This window comes from Panthera leo, chromosome C1 (genome assembly GCF_018350215.1).
Source record: "Panthera leo isolate Ple1 chromosome C1, P.leo_Ple1_pat1.1, whole genome shotgun sequence".
In the NCBI taxonomy this organism is placed as follows: Eukaryota; Metazoa; Chordata; class Mammalia; order Carnivora; family Felidae; genus Panthera; species Panthera leo.
This window is the reverse complement of record NC_056686.1, coordinates 28,145,092-28,166,356: the sequence shown is the minus strand read 5'-3', so window position 1 is coordinate 28,166,356 and position 21,265 is coordinate 28,145,092. Positions and strand designations below refer to the sequence as shown.

Below are 21,265 nucleotides of genomic sequence, written 5' to 3'. Positions count from 1 at the left end.
TGTCAGCCCACGCATGTATGTGTGTCATAGCTTGCATGTGTGCATGATGGCCCCTGCACGTGTGTGTGTCTGTGTGCGTGTGTCAGCAAGTGTATGTCATGGTCCGTGCATGTGTGTGCGCCTCATAGCCACTGCATGTGTGTGTCTGCATGTGCGTGTGATGGTTCATGCATACGTGTGTGTGTGTGTACGCGCGCTGGTGTGAGTGTGCCTGCTCGTGCCTGTCCCCAGGCTGTGGCCCAGCCCTTTGACTGTGCCAAAGCATCTCTCATGCATTACACATGAGCCCATCTCTAAGCAGGGCTCCCGATCAAAGGGAAGCGGCATAAATAAGGCCGGTGCAGGCTCATTGCCGCTGATTGGATGCCCTTGCCTCCCTCCACGCTAAGATGCTCAGATTGGCTTCCAAGAGCCTAGTTCCAGCTCCCCGCCGAGCCTCTGTCCTCAGCATCAAGCAGCACCCCCGGCAGCCTGCTCCGCCCTCACGCACCTTCCTTGCAAACAGTGCAGCAAGGAGGGCGGGGGAGGGACACAGATGCTGTCACCCAGCTGGGATGCTGGGGCACGAGGGCCCATGCTCACAAGGGCCGCCGGCCAGAAACAGCAACTCCGCATCTCCTGCGGGACCAACTCCACTTTCCTGCTCTCCTGATCACCAGTTAATTCCTCTGGATGTCTGGCTACGTTGCCTCCTGCTTTTTTTTTTAATGTTTATTTTTGAGAGAGAGAGAGACAGAGTGCAAGACAGGGAGGTGCAGGGAGAGAGGGAGACCCAGAATCCAAAGCAGGCTCCGGGCTCCGAGGCGTCAGCCCAGAGCCCGACGCGGGGTTCGAACCCACAAACCGCGAGATCATAACCGAGCCGAAGTCGGACGCTCAACCGACTGAACCACCCTGGCGCCCCTACATTGCCTCCTGCTTTAATCCAAGCGCAGCTCTTCCTGCCCAGGCTCCCTTTTCTCTGGCAACAGCAGTGGGAATGCTTTCCAGGCTGAGAGGAGCTTGAACATGGGGACCCTTACCCTGCCTCGGATGATGAGGTAGAAGCCAACACCCACCCAGAAGTTTCCCGGACAAGCTTGCTTCCTCCCCTCTCCCCTGCCCGTGAGTGAATATGGCGCTAGGGTCGGATGGGGATCAGCTTCAGGAGTAGACACAGGGAGCCTAGGAGACATTGGCAAGGTCGACGATAATAGTAACATTTATCAAGCACTCACTGGGTGCCGGGCAACATTCCATGCACTTGGCCTGTATCCGTGTGTGTTTTCCTCACAGCTCTGGAAGGTAGAGACCATTGTGATCATCTCCCATTCTGCCCCTGAGGAAAGCAGGCTCAAAAGTGGCCTGAGTTCACACGGACTTGCCTAAGATCAACAGCTAATGAAATGCAGAGCGGGGATTTGAACCCCCGTGGTCTGGCGCCAGGGGCCGTGCTCTCTGTCGCTGTGTGCATGCGGCTTCTCTAAGGAGTCAGCCACAGTCTGGGATTCGGTTGGGGAAGAGCAGAGCCGCAGCCAGTGCGCCTACGTATCCCCAGTCCACACGGTCCCACTGCATCCCGCGTAGTTGTTCAAGCGATACACGTTGAGCGGATGCCGTCGCTGAATTAGAGTTTGGAAAAAAAAAGAGGCAGAAGCCAAGTCGAGCAGGTGCAGGAGACGTGTTAAGGGCAGGAACTGAGCAGGTGGCTCCCTGAACATCCTGGGGTGCAGGGCAGGGGAACTTCGTGTGCTCCTACAGAGCGCCCTCCCCCCGCCCCGACTGAGAGGAGAGCTCCAGGGAGAGAACCCACTCCTGTCCAAAGGCAGCAGCGGGAAGCAGGAAGCCAGGCTGGGGGGGGGGGGGGAGGGGAGGGGGTGCGCCAGAGCCCCGCGCCCACCCTGCAGCCTGGGAGACGGGGCGGCTCGAGGCGCCCCGGCATTCCAAAGGAAATTGCATTTGAAGAGTTGTCGGGGAGCAGCAGACATCACAAACAGCGTCTCCTGTGCTGTCCTCCCTCCGTCTGGGAAGATAAAAATTAATTAGGAGATGAAAAAAGGAAGTCTTTGAAAGCACTGTTTGGCTGTAAAAATATGTAGGCAAAATGTAAAGAAGAACATTGGGGAAGCGTGTTCTTTGGGCAGCTCTGAAAGGAGAAGCTGTACAGCCTCTCTGAGGATTTAGCCCCCTTTGGTGCTGGCGCAAGGCAGGCACATCGCAGAGGGAGGGACTGCGTGTGAGAGACAGCCGCTCAGGGCAGAGACCAGAGCTGGGGGCCAAGAATTCCAGGCTCCCTGGGGCTCTGGCACCGTCAGCCCCTCCCTCTTGTATAGGCCTGCCCTGCTGTAGCGAGGGAGGCTGGAGAGTTCCTGGTCTTAACTTCAAGCAGAAGGAGGGTCGGAGGGCCAAAACGCAAGGACCGGGCGAGGTTCGGTGCCGTGCAGCCTGGCTCTGTCCAGTCATATCCGTCTTAAAGTCAGACCACCCAGGACTTGTTGTCTCTGCTGGGGGACCTTGGGTAAGTCACTACTTCTCTGAGCCTCATTTTGTTTACCTGTACGACGTGGGTACTGATTGCCACCAAACGGCACTCAGCTACAGGACTCAACGAGCTACCGCACGTACAGTGGTTAGCCCAGTGCTGGACGCAGAAGCACCCAAGTCAGATGCTCCTCTGGTTGGCTGACCCAGAAGACTGGGAAGCAGACCAGACCCTTTTCTCCTTTTGCCCCGTAGTCCCCAAAGGATTTGGAGAGGGACCAGCCAGCGGACACCTGGTGAAGCTCCCTTCCCCTGGGTCTGTGGGCTTTGTGAAGGACCTTGGTGCCTCTCACGGGATGGTCATATGCCTCCGCACAGAGCTAAGAACTCAGAAGGAGCCCCGAGATCCTCAGAATAGGAGAGATCCCGAGAGGGCAGGCAGAGGGGCAGGGACAGGTGCAGGGCTGGGCCAGTGATGAGGGGAAGTGACTGAAAACTACTGTTCCTGAGGACCTCTCTGTACCTTCATTTTCTCATCTATGGAATGGGTATGATAACAGTACCCATCTCGCAGAGTTACTGAGATGATTAAGTGGGATAATTCACGTAAACAGCTTAAAACCGTAGCTGACACGGAACATACATGCCCTAAGTGTTAACTGTGTTTATTGTTTGTTGTTGAAACTGGAGATACGCAGGCCTCTTCAGCCCACAGATGCAGTTTTGGGGGCCATACATCGCTTGCATTTTCTTATGTTAGTTGCCAGCATTTTAAAATTGAGAGCTTTTTACATTTAAAAAATTCACATTTCCAGCTTCTTGAAAATGTGAAAGATTTGGCATCACTGAGCTGCTCTCTCGCTGAGCACCAGTTGTGGGAGCCAAAAGGCAAGTATCAATCTCTCCAGTGTTATCAATTCCACTCAGCATTTCCTACTTATTTTACAGCGTCCTCCCTGGCCCCCGTCAGCACCGGGCTTTCCTACCCTGCGCTTTGCGTCATTTATTTTCTATAGAAACTCTGCATTATAGCAATTATTATCCCCGATTTCCAGATGAGAGAACTTAGCCTTAAAGAGCAATAATGATGTCATCCACTTGTCCAGCACTTCCTAGGGACCCAGCCCTGTGCTAAGCCAGCCCCCATTTGACAGAGGTGGAAGATGAGGCTCAGAGGTGTGACATCACTTGCCTGTGGTCCCAGAAGGAGCTGGCATTTGAACCAAGGTTGGCATGACACCAGAGTCCATGCAACAGAGCTGACCCCTCCTGCCGCCTCTATCCCCAGCCTGCAGCCCCCGCCTTCCCAGGCAAGCCTCAGGGGGCATGTGCGGACAGCAGGGTGACTGCTAGACTGGAGGGTCCGTGAGTCTGTCCTGGTGAGGTGACATGTAATGGCGGGCAGAAGCAGCAGACTCCGGGAAGCCGCCTGGTCCCTAAGGAAATAATCCAGGAGACATGATTAACTGCCAAAGCCTCCACACCCAGGGATAAGCAAGCCAATTAATTTGAGGAAAGGTCTCCTCTCCAACATGGAAAATACCCAAGGTCTTGCATGGAATCACATCGCTTCTGCCTCTCTGCACCTGTTCCCTGGGATTCAGCTCCCTTTGAAATTTATATATATATATATATATATATATATACATTTTTCTTGTACAGAAATGTTAAATTCTCAAGATTAAGTATCTTCAGTTGGGGAAAATCAATTTACTTCTTTGAGGAGGCTGGAATTGAAAGTCGTGAGCCTGAAACTTACTTTCTTGCCAATTTTACTGATAAAAAAAGCCTCTCCGTCCTGGCATGTCGCCCTGTATTGGCTGCTCCAAACGATTCCATTAATTGATTTGGGTGACTGGCCCTGAAGCAATGCTTATTAAGGTTCCCACTGGAGCTGGGACAGGCAGGATGACGTGGGAGCCATAGGTGTGCGGGTCTCCGTTCCCTGGGGTGGTGATCATAGCTCCGACCTGAGACTCCAGGAGGGGCCCTGGCTATATCCCTCCCTGCCTCAGATGGGCCTGCTAGAAGGGAGATTTTCAGAGTTGTGCCTTGGAATCACAGAATCCCTGAAAGACAGAAGGAAGGAATTTAAGGGGAGCCAGAGACCATGAGTGGATATGGCTGAGCATCTGAAAATGGGAGCCCCAAAATACAGAAGCACAGCCAGTGGCCATTCTAGGGAGGCAGATTTCAGAACCACCTGTTTAAAGTTTGGAGGTGAGAATTTGTTGACACTGGAACTGGGAGAGCTGAACCTCTTGAAATCAGCATCACAGCCGTCTTCACGCCTTTTTGTCACCTCTCCTCTCAAGAGGCCCTAGCTTCCTGGTGTTCTTACCAGCTCCCTCCCTGTAATCCTTCAGCTTTGAGGCTGAAGGCCTTCAGCCTCAACACCCCCCCCCACACACACACACAACCCCCGAAAGAAATTTCTGTCTCCATTTATGGTGGAGTGTTACTGGAAAGAACATATGTTTTGATGGCAGAAGACTGCTTCTGCTCGACTTGCTGTGGAAAGAAGGAATAAGGTGTTGGGGGAGGATGCGGGGAGGAGTTTGCAGAATGAGGATGAGTTCTCATCTCTTTCTGAGACAGAAGGAGTGGGGCAGGGCTTCCTGAGTGGTTCGTTGTCAAGTTACTTTTGCCAGCACTTGGGATTTACTGATGGATGCCTGGTTTCATGGGAGAGTGGTGGGTAAGATGGGTGAGGTGGAGAAGTGGATGCATGGTTGAGTGATGGATAGATGGATAAAAGAACGGATGGATGGGTGGGTGGATGGATGGAAGGATGGATGGATGGATGGATGGATGGATGGATGGGTGGATGGATGGATGGATGGATGGTTGGTTGGATGGAAGGATGGATGGATGGATGGATGGATGGATGGATGGAAGGATGGATGGATGGATGGAAGGATGGATGGATGGATGGATGGATGGATGGATGGAAGGATGGTTGGATGGATGGATGGATGGATGGTTGAATGGATGGATGGATGGATGGTTGGATGGATGGATGGATGGATGGAAGGATGGTTGGATGGATGGATGGATGGATGGATGGATGGATGGTTGGTTGGATGGATGGATGAATAGATGGATTCATGCATTAAGAGGTATAAGGGGAGCCCTGACGGTCTCGTCAACACCTGCTTCCCACCTCTGATGGAAGGAGAATTTGGAAGCAGGAGAGACTGAGATGGAAAAGAAGCTGAGGTTCCAGAGCCACTGATGGGATAATAGTACTTAGTTATAATGACCATCAGGACAGAGTATCTGAGCAGCATGTATACTTGGCACTAGGGGTGATTGGACTTGGATGACCTGGTTAGAGGAATCATCGAAACTGATTATCTGAAAAAAACAACGATCTGAGGAACAGCAGTAGCTTGTGTGCGTATGTGGGTGAGAGAGTGTATTTGTTACCTTTTCCTGGACAGCTGATTACCTGAAACCGAGTGTCCTAAAACAATGGCATTACGATCTCACCGACTGTGGGTCGGGAAGCAGCACAGCTTAGCTGGGTCCTCTGCGCGGGGACTGTGACAGGCTGCGGTCGAGGTGTTGCCTAAGGCCACAGTCGTCCCAAAGCTGCGCTTCCAAGCTCGTTCACATGGTTGTTGTCAGCAGTCAGTTCCTCCCGCGCTGTTGCACTGAAGGCTTCAGCTCTGTGTTCACTGCTGGCTGGAGGCTGCCCTCTGTTCCTGGCCACGTGGGCCTCTCCGCAGGGCGACTCGCATGGCGGCCAGCTGCCATCAGAGCAGCCAGCGAGAGTGCGAGCAAGAGGGCCAGTCTCCTGGAGCCTAATCTTAGGAGTGACATCCCATCACTCGTGGTGGGGGCAGGGGGAGTTCAAAGCAAATCAGTAGTCCAGTCCGCACTCAAGGGGAGGGGATTACGCAAGGGCATGAGTACCAGGGACGGGGATCTCTGGAGCTAGATAGAAGCTTCCTAGCACAGTGAACCTGGGCAGAGTGAGAAAGGCCCTGTGGGATAAAAGGAGCCAGAGAAGGAGAGTCTGGATGCCAGAAATTATCTAGAAGATAAGCAATGTCTGAGGACTCAGAAAGTCTCGAAAAAGGAATGCTTTTAAGGGCAAGAATGGCTAGTCAGGAGAGGGCATGGGTGGGGGGTTGGCGCAGGAGGAGCTGAGGGGGGAGAGTAGCTGGCGAGATGGAGTAGCTGGAGAGCACGGGGTTTGGAGACAAGGGTTGAGGAGGTCAGAGTAGCTGATGGTGGAGTAGCTGCAAGCAGGAATAAGGAGTCGGATGGCTGGGTTGCTGGGAGCAGCCAGCTTGCCACTCGAATGGAACCCATCAAGGGCCTCAGCTTTGAGGCAGGTATATTTGCAGGTGGGATGGTGGCTGCTTCTCTGGGAAGGTGCCCTCAGGCCCGGAGGAGTGGGGTCTTGCCTGCTGCTTTGGGGCACCCCGCTCCCCTAGGCATGCTTGGGCCTCCAGGAGCCAGTTTTGGAGGGGACAGCCCTTACCAGAGCCAGAAGGCCCCGCAGAATAGTAGATACAACTTTCCTCCCAGCCCCTGCCCCCACCGCCCTGACTCCTGACAAACATAGCTTCTTTCCCATCCCCTCCCCATCCCCCCGGCCCTGCACCAGCCTGTTCAAGCACACCCCTGCTGTCACGCACACCGGAGCTGGGCCGGGTGCCAGTGAGACAGGCTGACATCACAGACAGGCACAGCTAGACTTGGAAGCGGCCGGGCACAGTGGGGCCCACAGAGCCACCTGCTCCCCTGGGGACCCTGGAGGCAGGGCCATTCCCCCCGCTGGGAGCAGCTAGCCGGCTGGCTGTAACTTCCTGAGAAAACTCAGGAATGCTGTGCAGCCTGATCTGCCCATTCTTCTTGGCAGCAGGGGACATTCAACCTCAGCCCCCTCTCCCTGCCCCCCACACCTTCTCTAAGTCTCCCCAGCCAGCCGGGGCAAGCACAGCTGCCCACCCACCAGGCCTGATCTTAGCCATGCTAGCTGTGTTCGCACAGCAGCGTCCAGCCCGGGATGCTCTGGGGACAATCACAGGAGATAAAGGGCCTGCAGACCACCTGCTTTGACTGCCCCCACTTCTCGCCCCCCCCCCCTCAATGAAGCACAACAGACAAACCCTCGTCTTCCCCTGGAACACGGCACACAGGGGAGCCCTCTTTGGCTGCAGTGGAAGGGTGGGAGGGAGGCCAGAACCCACCAAGCTTTGCCCTCACTGGCATCCACTTCTCCCTGTCTACCCTCACAGAGGTTTCTATGAGGCAGTGAAGCTCAGTGGTTAGGAGCATGGACTTTAGAGCCAGATAGCCTGGGTTCGAAGCCTAAATTTGCTACTAACCTTGAGCAAGTTACTTGGCCATGCTTCCGTTTCTGTAGAACGGAGCCAAGGGTAGTACCCGCCTCCTCAGATCGTCGTGGAGAATCAGCGAGTTAACGCAGATAAAGCTCTTAGAACAAGGCCTGCACATGTAAACCTTTAATACATGTCAGAGAAAGGAAACTCACTTAAAAAACAGTCAGTCTGAAAACCACTGCGCCACGGCAAAGAGCCAGGCGTTTCTAGGTGGGGGGGTGGGGGGGGGGTGGGGGGGGCTGAGTCTGAATCCCGGCTTCATCACTCCCCAACTGTGTGTGTCGGGACCTCCTCTCCCAGGGCCTCAGTATCCACGTCTGAGCAAAGGGTCGCATTCCTTCCTCTGAGGGCCGTAGACAGGGTTCAGCGGCTACAGAGCTGTTAAGTACAGCGTGTGGTACTTGGCCCCTGGTGTGCTCGGTGACTGTGTGCATCCCCCCCTCCCCTCGTGGCCCAGAAATCCAAGATCTCCACCTTTGAGAAGATGTGGGCCTTCATGAGCAGCAAGCCCTCGGCGTTGGTGAAGAACAACGAGGAAGGCATCCAGAGGACCCTGACGGCCGACTATGCGCTGCTCATGGAGTCCACGACCATCGAGTACGTCACCCAGAGGAACTGCAACCTTACCCAGATCGGGGGCCTCATCGATTCCAAGGGCTACGGCATTGGCACACCCATGGGTGAGCGAGGGGCTGCAGGCGGGAGTGGGGCTTGGGGGACAGAGGATGGGCAGGGCCCCCACATCCACCCACACACACAGTCTTCTGCCCCCTCTCCCAGCTCATCCCACCGAATCTAAAAAGGTGGCATTTCTTCAGTCCAGAGACCAAGGAGTACGTCCCAACCTCGCGGGGTCAGCCGGGGCCTAGGCAGAGGAGAGCTGGGGCCAACCCAGAGGTGGGGTGAGGCAGGGCGGGGGTGGGGGGGGGGTCCGTTCAGAGGTCATGGCTGTTCTCCCTGACTTTTCCCCTGCTGATGCAGCCCAGATACACCGTGTGTTCCAGGGGCCTGTGGAGACAGGGACTCCTAGGCAAAACTCCCCACCCCAAATCAGGACGTTTCTCCCACCCAAACACCGTAGATCATTCAAAGAGGGGCTTTTGTGAGCCTATGGAGATGGTGGCCAGCACCGAGCAGGGTGCCGGCAGGGCGAACGCACACGGCACCGAATGCCGCTGTCAGCCGGACCCCTCTCCCCCACGCAGGCTCCCCGTACCGGGACAAGATCACCATTGCCATCCTGCAGCTGCAGGAGGAAGACAAGCTCCACATCATGAAGGAGAAGTGGTGGCGAGGCAGCGGGTGTCCCGAGGAGGAAAACAAAGAGGCCAGCGCCCTGGGCGTCCAGAAGATCGGGGGCATCTTCATCGTCCTGGCCGCCGGGCTGGTCCTGTCCGTGCTGGTGGCCGTGGGCGAGTTTGTGTACAAGCTCCGCAAAACAGCGGAGCGAGAGCAGGTGAGCCTCGAGGACCGGGACCTGCGCGGGGACGGGAGGGAGAAGGGAGGACAGGGTTCCAGCTGGGTTTGTGCCTCCCAAGCGCACGGGGTATCTGAGCCCACCCTGCCTCCCCCCCACCCCCCGACCAGGAGGCCCGCCGGCCCCACCCCTGCTCTGACTCTGAGCACACACTCCCACCGCTGCTGTTCTGTTCCAGGACAAGCCCTCTAGCCTCCAGCTGGACCGTGCGACAGCCTCCAGTCTGGCCTTCCTGCCTCCCCGCTCCCATCCCCTCTCCGTACACAGCTAGTGCCCTGTTTCACATTTAATTCAAACCGTGTCGTTCCCCTGCACAAAACCCTCCATGGTAATTGTTGGACCTGGGTGATGGTTACATAGGGATTCATTATACGCTTCCCTCTCCTGCATATAGTTGGAAATTTCCATAATCAAAAGTTTAAAAAAGAAAAGAATGTTAAGAGGTCTGGCCCAAGTGTACATGCAGGAGAAGTCTGCTCAACCCATCTGATTAATTCAAGTGTGGTTGAGCAATGTTTCTGGGTCCTGGTAGCAAATTAGAATCACAGGGAGAGAGTTTTTTAAGTGCTAATGTCCTGGCCCCACTCCCAGAGACGGTTTTAATTGGTCTGTGGCAGAGCCTGGCGTTGGTGTCTTAAGAAAGCGTACTTATAGGGTGATTTAAATGTGCACGTGAGTTGAGGGCTGGACAGAGGTCCCTCTCACAGAGAAGTTCAAAGGGACATAGGGCCAGTGTGGAAGGAGACTGCAGTTAAGTCCCGTGTGGAAGGGACCATTCAAAACAGGCGCTTTTTACATCCATCAGAAATGAAATAGGGCCCTTTATCATCAGAAAGCCAGAGTCAGCAAAGAGGAAGGGGAAAGATCATTCTTGGTGTCACATTTCTCCTGGGCAGGAGGAAAGGGACATGTTCCCGTATTGCTGGGATCAGTCCAAGCGGATACGTTTTTGGAAGGCAACTTCGCAGTCTGGACAGAGTCTTAAAAGTGGCCACACATTTTGACAGTGAATTTCTACTTTTCGAAATGCACCCAGTGGAAGTGGCCAAGGGTAGATGCAGTTTTATTTACAAGGATGTTCACGGAAGTGTTAATTGTCACATGAAGAATGGGGTGGGGGGGGGAACCCTTGACGTCCAATAAAAAAGAATGGCTAAAAAAAATTACAATACATTAAAAAAGAACCACCAAATTCTTTAAGAATTCCATTGGCATGAGCTCCACATTGCACCAAAAGCCTACAAGACCTGGTCCTGGTCCACTTGTCTGACTTTCTCCCTCTCACATTGAACTCCTTTACACTGCTCCACACACATCGGCCTTCTTTTTAGTCCTTAACACACCAAACACAGTTCAGCCCCAGGCCATCTGCACATGCCGTTCCAGCCACCTGCAATGCTCTTGCCCCAGAGCACCCTGTCGTTGGCCTGTTCTAGCCATTCAGGTTTCAGCTCAAATGCCACCACTCAAGTAGCCTTCCCCACCTGCCCCCACGCCCAGCCCCCGCTCTATCCCATTCCACTGGTTTATTCTCTTAGAGATAGTTACCATTCCCTGAAGTGATTTATTTGCTTGCAAGTTTATTACCTGTTTCTATCACATCCTAGACCGTAAGCTCCCTGAGGGCTGAGACCTGTCTTTTTCACGTCTGTATGCCTAACATTTAGAACAGTGCATGGAACATAGTAGGCCCGCAATAAATATTTTCAGAATGAATAAGGGAGGTAAGAGGGAGGCTATTCTGTGTTTAGTGGGTGAACAGGGGAAGCTTGGAGGGGAAGCGGGTAAGAGGCAGAGCCAGAATTCGGAATTCCCCTGCACCACACCGGCCGCCCACAGGTGCCTGGGTGTGCTAATACCCTGACCTCATGCAGAAGTTGAGCTATCAACAGCGCCCCCTGTCTGCCAGACAAGTCACAGGACAGCCTCCGTCTGTTGGGCTCAGAGGAGCCACTGCCCTCAGATACCTGCAGGCAAAGCTGTACCTTTGCCTTCCCTTCTGGGTGCCCATGAGGGACCCAGGCCAGAAGCCACTGCCACCCCGCTGCCTTGCAGGGACCCGCCTCCCAGTTGCGCACCTTGAGAAACATGCTGGACTTTCCCTAGTGGGAACACAGTGATTCTCCCCTCAGTTGGAAGCCCTCCCAGGGGAAAGGTTACCCATACATTCACCGGGTGTTTCTTAAGCTTGACTCTGGGCCAGGCCAGAGCTGGGCTCACCCAGATGAGGCTGGTTTGGTTCCTGCCCTCAGAATCTAGTGGAGAAAAATCAGACAGGTCAGCTCCTCAAACTTTAAGGTACGTGCCAATCAGAGCCTCAGTTTGCTCCTCTGTGAAATGGGGATAGGATGATACTACCTGCCCTATCTCCCTTAGTCTCCAAACAAGAATGTAATGCTTTGTAGGCTGCCCCACAAACTGATCATCCTGAGTGGGCAGCGGGTGGGTGGCCTGAAGGTGAGAGAGAGACAGGCAGCCTTGGCACAGCCTGGGGAGGAAAGGGAGGCACTGGCTGGGGTTGCAAGGCCAAGCCTCACCCATGTGCCCCTTGCCCTCCCACCCCACCCCAGCGCTCCTTCTGCAGCACCGTAGCCGATGAGATCCGTTTCTCCCTCACCTGCCAGCGTCGGGTCAAGCACAAGCCGCAGCCTCCCATGATGGTCAAGACAGACGCTGTCATCAACATGCACACATTCAACGATCGCCGGCTTCCGGGCAAGGACAGCATGGCCTGCAGCACACCATTGGCGCCTGTATTCCCCTAAGCACAGGTGGGGTGGGGACCGAAGGCCTGGGGGCAGGGCAGAGGAAAGCAAAGGAGACTGGAAGGCACCTCCCCCGTGCCCACACTGGGCTTGGGGACCAGGGCCGTTGCCTGCCTGCTGGGCCAGGAGCCTTCTGCCCTTACCTACCAGGAGACCAGCAGGCCCCCACTTGCCTCTCATTTCTTCTGTGGGTTTCTAAAGCTGCCAGCCGAGACAGCCAAGGCCAAAGGAAGCACATGCCTCTCAGGCCAAACTCACCTGCCCCTCAATTCTCCTCAACAGTCAGAAGTTTCTACCACGGCCCTGCAGAGGCCAAAGAAAATGAGAAACAGCTCTTATATTGCCACTCTTTCCCCATGAGCCCAGGCCTCCTGGGCCTTGACCGTGAGACCAGAGACAAACCTTGGGTACTTTAAGGGTTGTAGTGTGGCAGCCATTGGGAGCTGAAGATGGGATGGCCACCCCACACGTCTTGAGCAGAAGGAAGACCTTCACCCTCAGAGGCTGCTCACATAGTCCTGGTCTCAGGCAGCCCCCATCTTTGCAAAGTTGAAGGCAGAAAGCCCCATAGAGAAAAAGAGGAGTTTGCGGTATGGGAGAGAGGAAAATGCACAGAGGCCGCCATCTTGAATTCTTATGGACAATGTCCAGTGGCTCCCATTCCTCAAGGAGGTCTCCAGGAGTATAAAGTGGGGGGGAGTGGTCAGAGCAAATTTTCTTTCTGGCCCGAGGATAGAGGCCCCCCTGAATCTCTCACAAAGGATGACCAGAGATTCAGTCAGTATTTGAAGCCAGAAGAACAATGGATTCCATGGAAATCCCATAGGCCCTTGAGCCATTGGGTCTCATTTTGCTGGTCACTGGGCTGTTTTCTAAACCCTAGTGGCATTTGAGAGCTTGGGCGCTTCGCCATCTACTCATCAGCAACTCTCCATTCCTGGCCAATTGACCTTGACCTCCTTCTGTCATCTCGGAAGGAGAAGAGAAGCCTAGGTTGAAGTGAACGTCGTCACCCCTCCTCAAAAGAAGGATCATAGTCCTGCTGCACAGGCTAACTTTGGGGTAGATGGGGAAAGCCAGACGGTCCCTAAAGAACTCTTGGTGTCCTGGGCTTGCCAAACCTAAAGATGCTCCCCAGTAAAAGAAAGTTTTCAGGGACAGAATATCAGAGCTCGTAGAGGCCCCAAGAACGGTGAAAGAAAAGCTGCCTCCTGGATAATTAACCAAAGACCCCACACAGAGACACAGGCCATCTTGGCCCCAGTCTCTTGTCCAGAGCAGCTTGGACTTAGTGGGGTTGGGGGGTACAGCAAAGAAATAGTCGCAGATGGGGTAACAGTCGGGTGGACCAGATGATCTGTGGGTTCCAGCTAGGTAGAATGGATGCTCTAGAAGTCTTACGATTCTAGAAAAGGAATGAGACGTGGAAGGGTTAGGAGCAAAGTGTCCTTAAAGAGAACATGATGGGGCCAGCAGGGCTTCCCATTGCTGAGGGCAGAGGGCAGTCTCTGAGCAGGGGAGGGAGGGCTGGAGGTTCCGGACAGGGACCCAGAAGACACTAGTCACCGCCCTTCCTCCTCTGTCTTTTTTCTGCTCGGGGAGTCTGGTTAGGGAAGCGCTCCATTGAGATCTCGAGGGCCTTCTCAGTCGGGGTTAAGGGTAACCTCCAGTCCCACCCCCCAGGGACTCCCAAAGCAGGAGAGTGCAGTTGACTCGTGATTAATACTGTTCCTCCTCCAAGCTGTGAAGCTGCAGGACCAGACCAGCTGGCTCCCGCAATCCCAGCAGCTCCAACAGGCTGTGCGCTTGGGAGGCGGGAGAAGGGAGCTGGATGTGCGGCATCGCCAACACGTAATGACAGGAAAAGCCATGCTGTCGTGAGCTTCCATGTGTAGGAGTGTGTGTGTGCGTGCATATATGTGTATCTTTGTGTGTGCGTGAGCTTTAGGGGCTGGGGCTGAAGGACAGATTTGGACGTCTAACAGAGTCCAGGGCACGAGATGAACACAATCCCTGGGTTCTGACGTGTGTGTGCACACATGTGTGTGCATTTGGGATGAGGGAGACAGATCTGGACAAGCAGCAGAGCCCCATACACGTAAAAACAGAAGAAGCCATGTCTTAATGGGGTTCTGGTGAGTATACATATGTGTACACGCGTGCACAAGTGGGTATGCTTATGTGTGTGCGTGTGTGTGTGTGTGTGTGTGCACGTGCGTGCACATTTATGCACCAGTGGCAGAGGTTGGAGGACAGGATAGAACCCGGAGCATCGCCAAATGTTGAAAAGGAGAAGCCATGTCATCAAGGGGTGCACGTGGGTGTGTGCGTGGGCTCGTGTGTGCAGCAGAGAGCAGGAGGAAGGACAGAAGCAGACAGACGGCCAGCACAGCTCAGTGCATGTATGCAAGAAGCCATGCGGAACTGGAGTTTCTCAGTGTTGGGGGGAACATGCTCGCACACGTGTGTTCACACTCACACGTGTGCTCCCAGCTCGCAGCAGAAGCACAGATGGACAATCAGCAAGGCAAGGAACCAGGGTCTATTTGCACTTCTGTTGTGGGGGAGAGATCGTCAGTCACAAGGATCTGTCGACATTGTGTGCTCTTGCGTATGACGCTCCGTGAACGTGCCATGTGCTTCTGGGGCCGCGCGCATATGTGGACTGGCGGGGGGAGAAAGAGAAGTGGCATGGGCTGGGAAGAGGCTTCATCGGTGGCGTGAACAGTCGTGGGCATCAGAGGCACCATTCCATCAGGAACCCCCCCCTCCCCCAGAAAGTACTTAAATGATTGGGGTGACAGTGCTGCCCGACTCCCCCTCCCACTCAAGCCTTATGTCCGTGTGTGCGGCGAATGTGCAGACTCCGGCTGGTGCCCTCTGTTTGGCGTCGAGGCCAGCCCAGTGTTCAAAGTGCAGTGGAAACCGCTTCTGCCCAAGCGTGAGCTGTCGTCTCTCCCGGGGCAGAAGAGGTGCCGGGCGGCACTTCTCGGGCAGAAGGTTTTCCCGTGGAGGCGGACCAAGAGGAAGTCAAGACTGGGCCCGCCCTGCCAGCAGGTGCACCCCGGGGCTGCCGAAGGTGCCCGTGGGCACGCCCACACACGGTGGCACTGAGGTTGGCCCATGGAAGCGTAAAAGCTGGCTTTGACGGCACGGAAGACGGGACTCGCGCGAGCACCTGCCGGACAGCCCTCGTCTGGCCCCACACGCCTTCCCTTCACAGAAGACTGACCCCCACCTTCCACCCGCGTCTCCCACCCGCCATGCCAGTGCCTCCTCTCAGCCTGCTCAGCCTGGCCAAACTGAGGGGCCACCCCCCTCCCCAGCCACCCTGGGGATTTGGGACTATGAGCTCTCCTCCTCTCTCTCTCCCCTTAACCCGTTCCTGGTCTCTCTGCTGTGGACAGTTAAGAAAACCCCGACAGCTTTGTTGCCATCAGGCGGCCCTACTCTGCGAGCGTCTCTCCAGGGGAATAAGGCTCTCTTGGCAGGTGAGCTGACTCCGAGTCTCTGGAAGGTTGGAGGGCCTCCCCACCCCCACCTCACGGCCAAGACTGCCTCAACGAGACGAGCACATCCCGGCTTCCTCCCCAATGCACTTGGCAGACAGACTGTGATGGCCCAGAATGGGGGAGGGGTGTGGCAGCATCGGATGAGGTTTCCACGTGGTGAGAAGTCACTCCCCTCCTTACACCGGAGGCGAGCAAGGGACAGACCCAAGCACACGCTCACGGAGAACAGTCAGAGGCTCCCTCCCTGCTTTCTTTTCCAGGGGTTGCTGTGTGGAGTTTTGCAAAGCTGCTGCTTCATGGCTCAGCATGAGGCCGGTCCCTCCCCAAGCCTTTCTCAGATGTATGCACAAACATCTGGAAGGTGGCCAAACTCTGGCCCATGTCTGGACTGGTCCCGTGTGGATAGCCATCTGGAAGGGCCGAGGGATCTGGACGAACAGCTGTAAGGACCTAACATCTGGGACGGACCAACCCCTTGGACAGATGCAAGAAATGAGCCCAGTTCTGTGGACAGGTCTGGAATAGACGCATCCAGAACAGTCTCCCAGGCTGAGTGGACACATCTGGAAGGGGCCCAGCTGCTTGCCGCCGTAGAAGGGCCCTGCCCTTTGTCCCCATGCCAGTTTGAATCGAGCTCTCATTTTTCAGTCGTGGATTTGCCCTGGAGTTAAGATTTCAGAGCTGAGGCCATATGTGACGTCACAAAACTGTTTTTGGTAGAAGGTTAATGTTCTGTACCATATATATATGAATGTAAAAAGATATATATATATATGCTGTATATATATATATGTATATATATATGCACAGTGTATATATGACCCGTAGCCCATGTGTATACGCACCCCTCCCTGCACGTCTGCACACAGAGTGTACATAACCCAGCCAGTATGGGTGGGGACCAGGTGAGGGATGGGGCGATAGCAGCAAAGTCTGGAATGGAGGCCACCTGGGGCAGGGGCCGCAGAGAGCCCCGCGGGGATGGGGAGCACACATCAGAGCTCCAAACCCTGAAGAAGAGGACCCTGTGGCCGGGAGGTGAGCCTTGCCCGGGCAGCCTCTGCTGGGGGTGGGGGCAGGGCAGGAGAGACCGACAGGCCTTGTGTCAGTCCGAGCGTGTCTACGGCCTGTGCCTGAGGAGTAATGCCCTACCGGGACCTGGCTCCCGGGACCTCCGCCTGTCACGGTGGCCGGGCATGTGTCCGGCTCCACCCGGAATACCCTCAAAGGCTGGAACATTCTAGGCGGCGAAGGCCTCTGCCTCAGATTCTCACCCCCACACAGAGACGCAGTTCACAGCTAGGAAAAAAACACTTTTCAGAGAGAATGACCCCAGAGGCACTGTCAGCATGCCAGTGCAATGTCCCAGTGCCCTACTTATGGACCCTGTCCCCATCCCCTGCCTTCTAGAACAGAAGACCTCAAACCACCCTGCAGTATGTCTCTGTTTTACAGATCAAAACTCTGGGGCCTCCCAATACGGGGAAGCGGCTGTAGTCATGCCAGCAAGTTTGTCCCACTGCAGACAATGTCCCCAGACCCATTTGACCCAGAGACCAGCTGTTAGGGAGTGACCGAGGAGCCAGAGATGCGAACGGTGCAGTGACACCCGGTGAAAGATGAGAAGCCAGCAAGGCCCTCTGGCCCTAGCACAGCCCACGCCATCTGTCTGCCTCCTCTCCCTGTCTACACCTCCCCCTGCAGGGCGGTCGGCCGGGAGCACCGCCCCCCCCCCCCCCCCCCCCACCACCATACCTGCAGACCTCCGGCCCTGCCCTGCCTGGGTCTTCCTGTTCTACATAATGCCAGCCTTTTTGTTAGTGGTCCTGCCCTTGCCACCGGTCAGAGCACCTCTGGAGTCTGCAAGGGAGAAGGTACTAGAGTGGACTTCCGTGCGGTCAACAGCCCGCCTTTTGCTCGGGTCCCACGCGTCAGGCTGGTGTGCACTAATCTGCCTCTGGGCCCCCCGCCCCGCCAGAGCACATCTGAATCTGGCCCCTGAGGAGGGGCCTGTCCTGGCTCCAGGGGCCCTCATGCCACTGTGCTCCAAACCCCCACCCCATCTCTGCCTGGGCCGACTTCCTGGCTGGGCCTCCCTTGTCGGGGACTTGGGTTCCCCGCCCCAGGGCTGAGCCCCCAGACAGCGCCATGTGAGACCCCTGGCCTGTCCCACCACCCAGACCAGAGTGCCTGGATGCCCCCCTCTCCCACTCAACATGGTTCCCACACACTGGTCTCTGGGCCATTCAGGGGATGCCCTTTGTGGACATGCAGAATTTCTATGAATATAGTTTTTTGTAAACATTTTGTAACGATTTGGGTTTCATAGTAACTGTGTTACTTGCCAATCATTCTAGGCTGATGTAAATAACTTTCCAAACAAATCTGATTATTTTCCTTTTTAAGACACTGTGATATATTAAAGTGCACAGTTTGCTGTATGAAGTAATATGGTTTTAAATTTTAAATAAAGACATGTTTCTAGAAAACAGGTTCCCCTTGAGGTGTGTTTTCTGTTGCTTTTCTCTCTCTTTCGAACCAGAGGGTACTGGGCAGCTATGTCCTTTTCACCCCCGACTGACTGTGTCCCGGCAGGAGCCCCTAGTGGTGAGCAGGTGGGGGGCTCCAGCCCAGGCCCCTGGTTCCTATTTCAGATATGAAGGGTGTGGTGACTGTCCTTCATGGCGTCTGACCTCTGTCTCCTCGTGGGCACATCTGTCCCGAACTCATCACCATCCACGTAGCTACCTTGGGAGTTACTGTGTCCTTATGTGACCCTGCTTCTTTGGCCACAGCTGGGGATGTTGGGTGGGCCTCTTATCCAAGCCTGACCAGTCAGAGGTCTTGCCTGAGCTTTTTCAAAGTGGAAATAATGCAGCTGTAAGTCAGTTACTCTCAGGAGATGGAAACCGTACATATAACCAGGGCTCAGGACAGGACATGTTAAGCAGGAGGGGATTGAACACAGATGTGTACAAAACCAATGGAAGCGATGAGGGAGTAAGGGCCAGCTGGGCCCCCAGTGGCTCCCAGAGCGACACAGAACAGACCTATCCAGGGAGACTCTGGGACTAGAGCTGCAAGGTCACACCCCGAGCTATAATCCAGGGCTCAGAAAGCCTGGGTCAGGAAGCTGCTGTCACCCCTGGCCCCATCACGATGCTTCTCGTCACCTGGGAAGCAATAGTGTGGAAAACTCTCACGTTTCCACGACAGAGATAGCCCATAAGGGGGCAGGAAGGTGGCCTCCACCTCCCTTCTGCCTTCCACAGCTCATGCAAATCGACTTGGTAGAGACTGATTTGCATCCAGAACCCTCCATGCTCTCCATCGCAATCGTAAGTCCTAATATTTATTGAGAACTTCCTACGTGGCAGGTGCTATGCTAAGCTCTTGACATATATTATTATCTCCTTTACTACTTGCCTTAGAACCTGACACAGCTCAGACCCAACCATACATTCAGTCCGAATGTCCACCACCATTGACTCAGTATCTCGGTGTCCCCCTTCTAATTCCCTGGAGAATGACTATTATTAGACTAGCTCTGGTTCGTTGGTCACCTGTGGTCCAATCAACTGTGGCCAGAGGGAGTGAAGGGTCTCATAATATAATCATGGTACCCAGGCTCTTTGCTTTAGGAGGGTTGAGAACACCCAGAATTCCAAAGAAAGCTACGTGGGTTGGGCAGACCTCCTAAAATATCCACCCTCCTATTCCGTCAGCTGACAAAGTGCCAATCCAGGGTCCCAGAAATCCCTATAGAATGGAGAGGAGGCCAGGACCTGGTGGGCTCCTGGTCTAGCCCACAGCCACAACCCAGGAAGAGGTTTTGGGTCTAAGCCAGGTAAGAGGTAGGTAGAGGCCCTGGGTTGAAATATATGTGTCTATCATTGGGAGACAGAGGTAAAGTCCATCGCCTAGGAGTGAATACACTGGGGTTCAGGGTAGACTCCAGGTCCAACAAGGAGTAGGATAACTTGGATAAGAGAGAGGGAAGAGACCGGGTAGGAATGAAGCCCACATTGAGGGTGAAGGAACAGGTAGATTACCCACTTATCCATCCATCCATTCATGTATCTATCTACCTACCCATCCATCCATTCCCCCATCCATCCATCCATCCATCCACGCATCCATCCACACATCTATCCCCATTCCTGTGAACACATTTCTACCCACCTACCGATTCATCAACTACTCCATCCATCTATACATCTACCTGCCCACCACCCTCAATCCTTCCATCCATCCATTCACAGACTTAAATATTTTGTGTGTGAGTCCCAGCTCTACCACCTACGAGCTGTGTAACCTTGAACAAGCAACTTCACATCCTTGAGCCTCAGTTTCCTCATCTAAAATGCATAGTCATGAAAACCACCCCTCATGGAATGGTCGTATAGGCTAAATGAGAAAAAGCATGGTTAGTACTTAGCACAGACATAGTACATAAGCCAACAATAAGTGACAGCAATTTTCACTAAGAAAAAGGAGGAAGGAGAGAAAAGAACTAAGGTCTACTATATGCTGAGCCTCTCAGAGCCCCCGACTCTACCTCTCAGAGCCCATCTCTGCCTGGCTGGCCCTCCTGGGCACTGAGCTCTCTCCATGGCCCTGTCTCAAGGAGACAAGCAAATGATACTAGGCCTTGTCTCTCCCTCCTCACCTCAACCCCGAGAGCAGGAAGTGCTGTTTTTGTCCCTTCAGAGAGGGCTCTCGCCACTCCCTCCCCAAGGAAGGAAGCAGAGCCTGTATTATGTGATACCTGTACAACTCAACCAATGAGAGCTTTTATGGTGGAGGAAAGTAACAAATGAGCAGAGCCCTCCCCAACCTGCCAAGAGCCCAGACACAGAGGAATCAGAAAGCAAAGATGATCAAATACTCATTGCAAAGATCTGGGTCCCAGTCTAAGACCCAACACATCTGGAAGGACACACGATCCTGCTCCCCCTCCACCATTTCCCAAATTAAGCCAAAGATTCCAAGACGAGGAGGTAACCAGAAGAGGAACCACCAGACAGAAACAGAGTCAGATGTCGGGGGACCCTCAGTTTCTGCCTGAGCGCCCACGTTCAGTTGCCAACCTGCGAGCTCCAGGGAGTGGATCCCAGGGGATCTGCAGGAGTCCAGAGCAGGGATGTGCCCCCCAGAGGTCCTTCTCAGCCCCTCCGTAAGGACACCTTCCTTAGCACCCAGGTGACTCCCACTGGCCAAGTTGCGTGAGCAAAGCACCAGCTGTACCCTGTGAATTCACTCAGACCCCGTTCTCCCCACCCTCTCTGGCCATGCCCTCTCTCACTGAATCAGGACCAGGCCTCTGTCCTCAGCACTTAGAGGGAATGCGGTGGCATGGCAAGAAATCCCCCAATATACTCCTAGCTAAGTGGGACTATACAAGAATGTTCCCTCTGAGCCAGGGGAACAACCCACTTCTTCATTATTGTGTTCTTCATCACCATCATCATCATCATCATCGTGATTATTGTGTTGGTGGTTGTTATGTCTGCTTCTCATGCAGTCCCTGCAGAGCCTTGGTGGCCTGGAGATGATGGGTCCAGATGGTCCCGAAGCAGATCCCGGGCCAAAAGCAGATCCTTTGGCCTCTATGCCTGGGAGAGTCCCATCCCAGAAAACTATATCCTGATGTTAAGGGCTCACCTTCCTTTGACCTTGGTTGTCTTGCCCCAT

The 21,265-nt window shown here is 54.5% G+C and overlaps 1 protein-coding gene across 2 annotated transcripts in view; it reads left to right on the top strand.

Annotated features, from left to right (window-relative positions):
• GRIK3 (glutamate ionotropic receptor kainate type subunit 3) overlaps nt 1-12,079 on the top strand; it is a 222,667-nt gene extending 210,588 nt beyond the window's left edge. Inside the window, exons 14-16 of one of the 2 annotated variants that reach the window (XM_042951591.1) lie at nt 8,275-8,497; nt 9,023-9,273; nt 11,865-12,079. In XM_042951591.1, the coding sequence (XP_042807525.1) occupies nt 8,275-8,497; nt 9,023-9,273; nt 11,865-12,059 (669 nt within the window). In that variant the 3' untranslated portion in view covers nt 12,060-12,079. Of the gene's footprint in view, nt 1-8,274; nt 8,498-9,022; nt 9,329-11,864 lie in introns of both variants that reach the window. The other variant, XM_042951592.1, reaches the window with a different exon arrangement.
• The last annotated feature ends 9,186 nt before the right edge of the window (nt 12,080-21,265 follow it).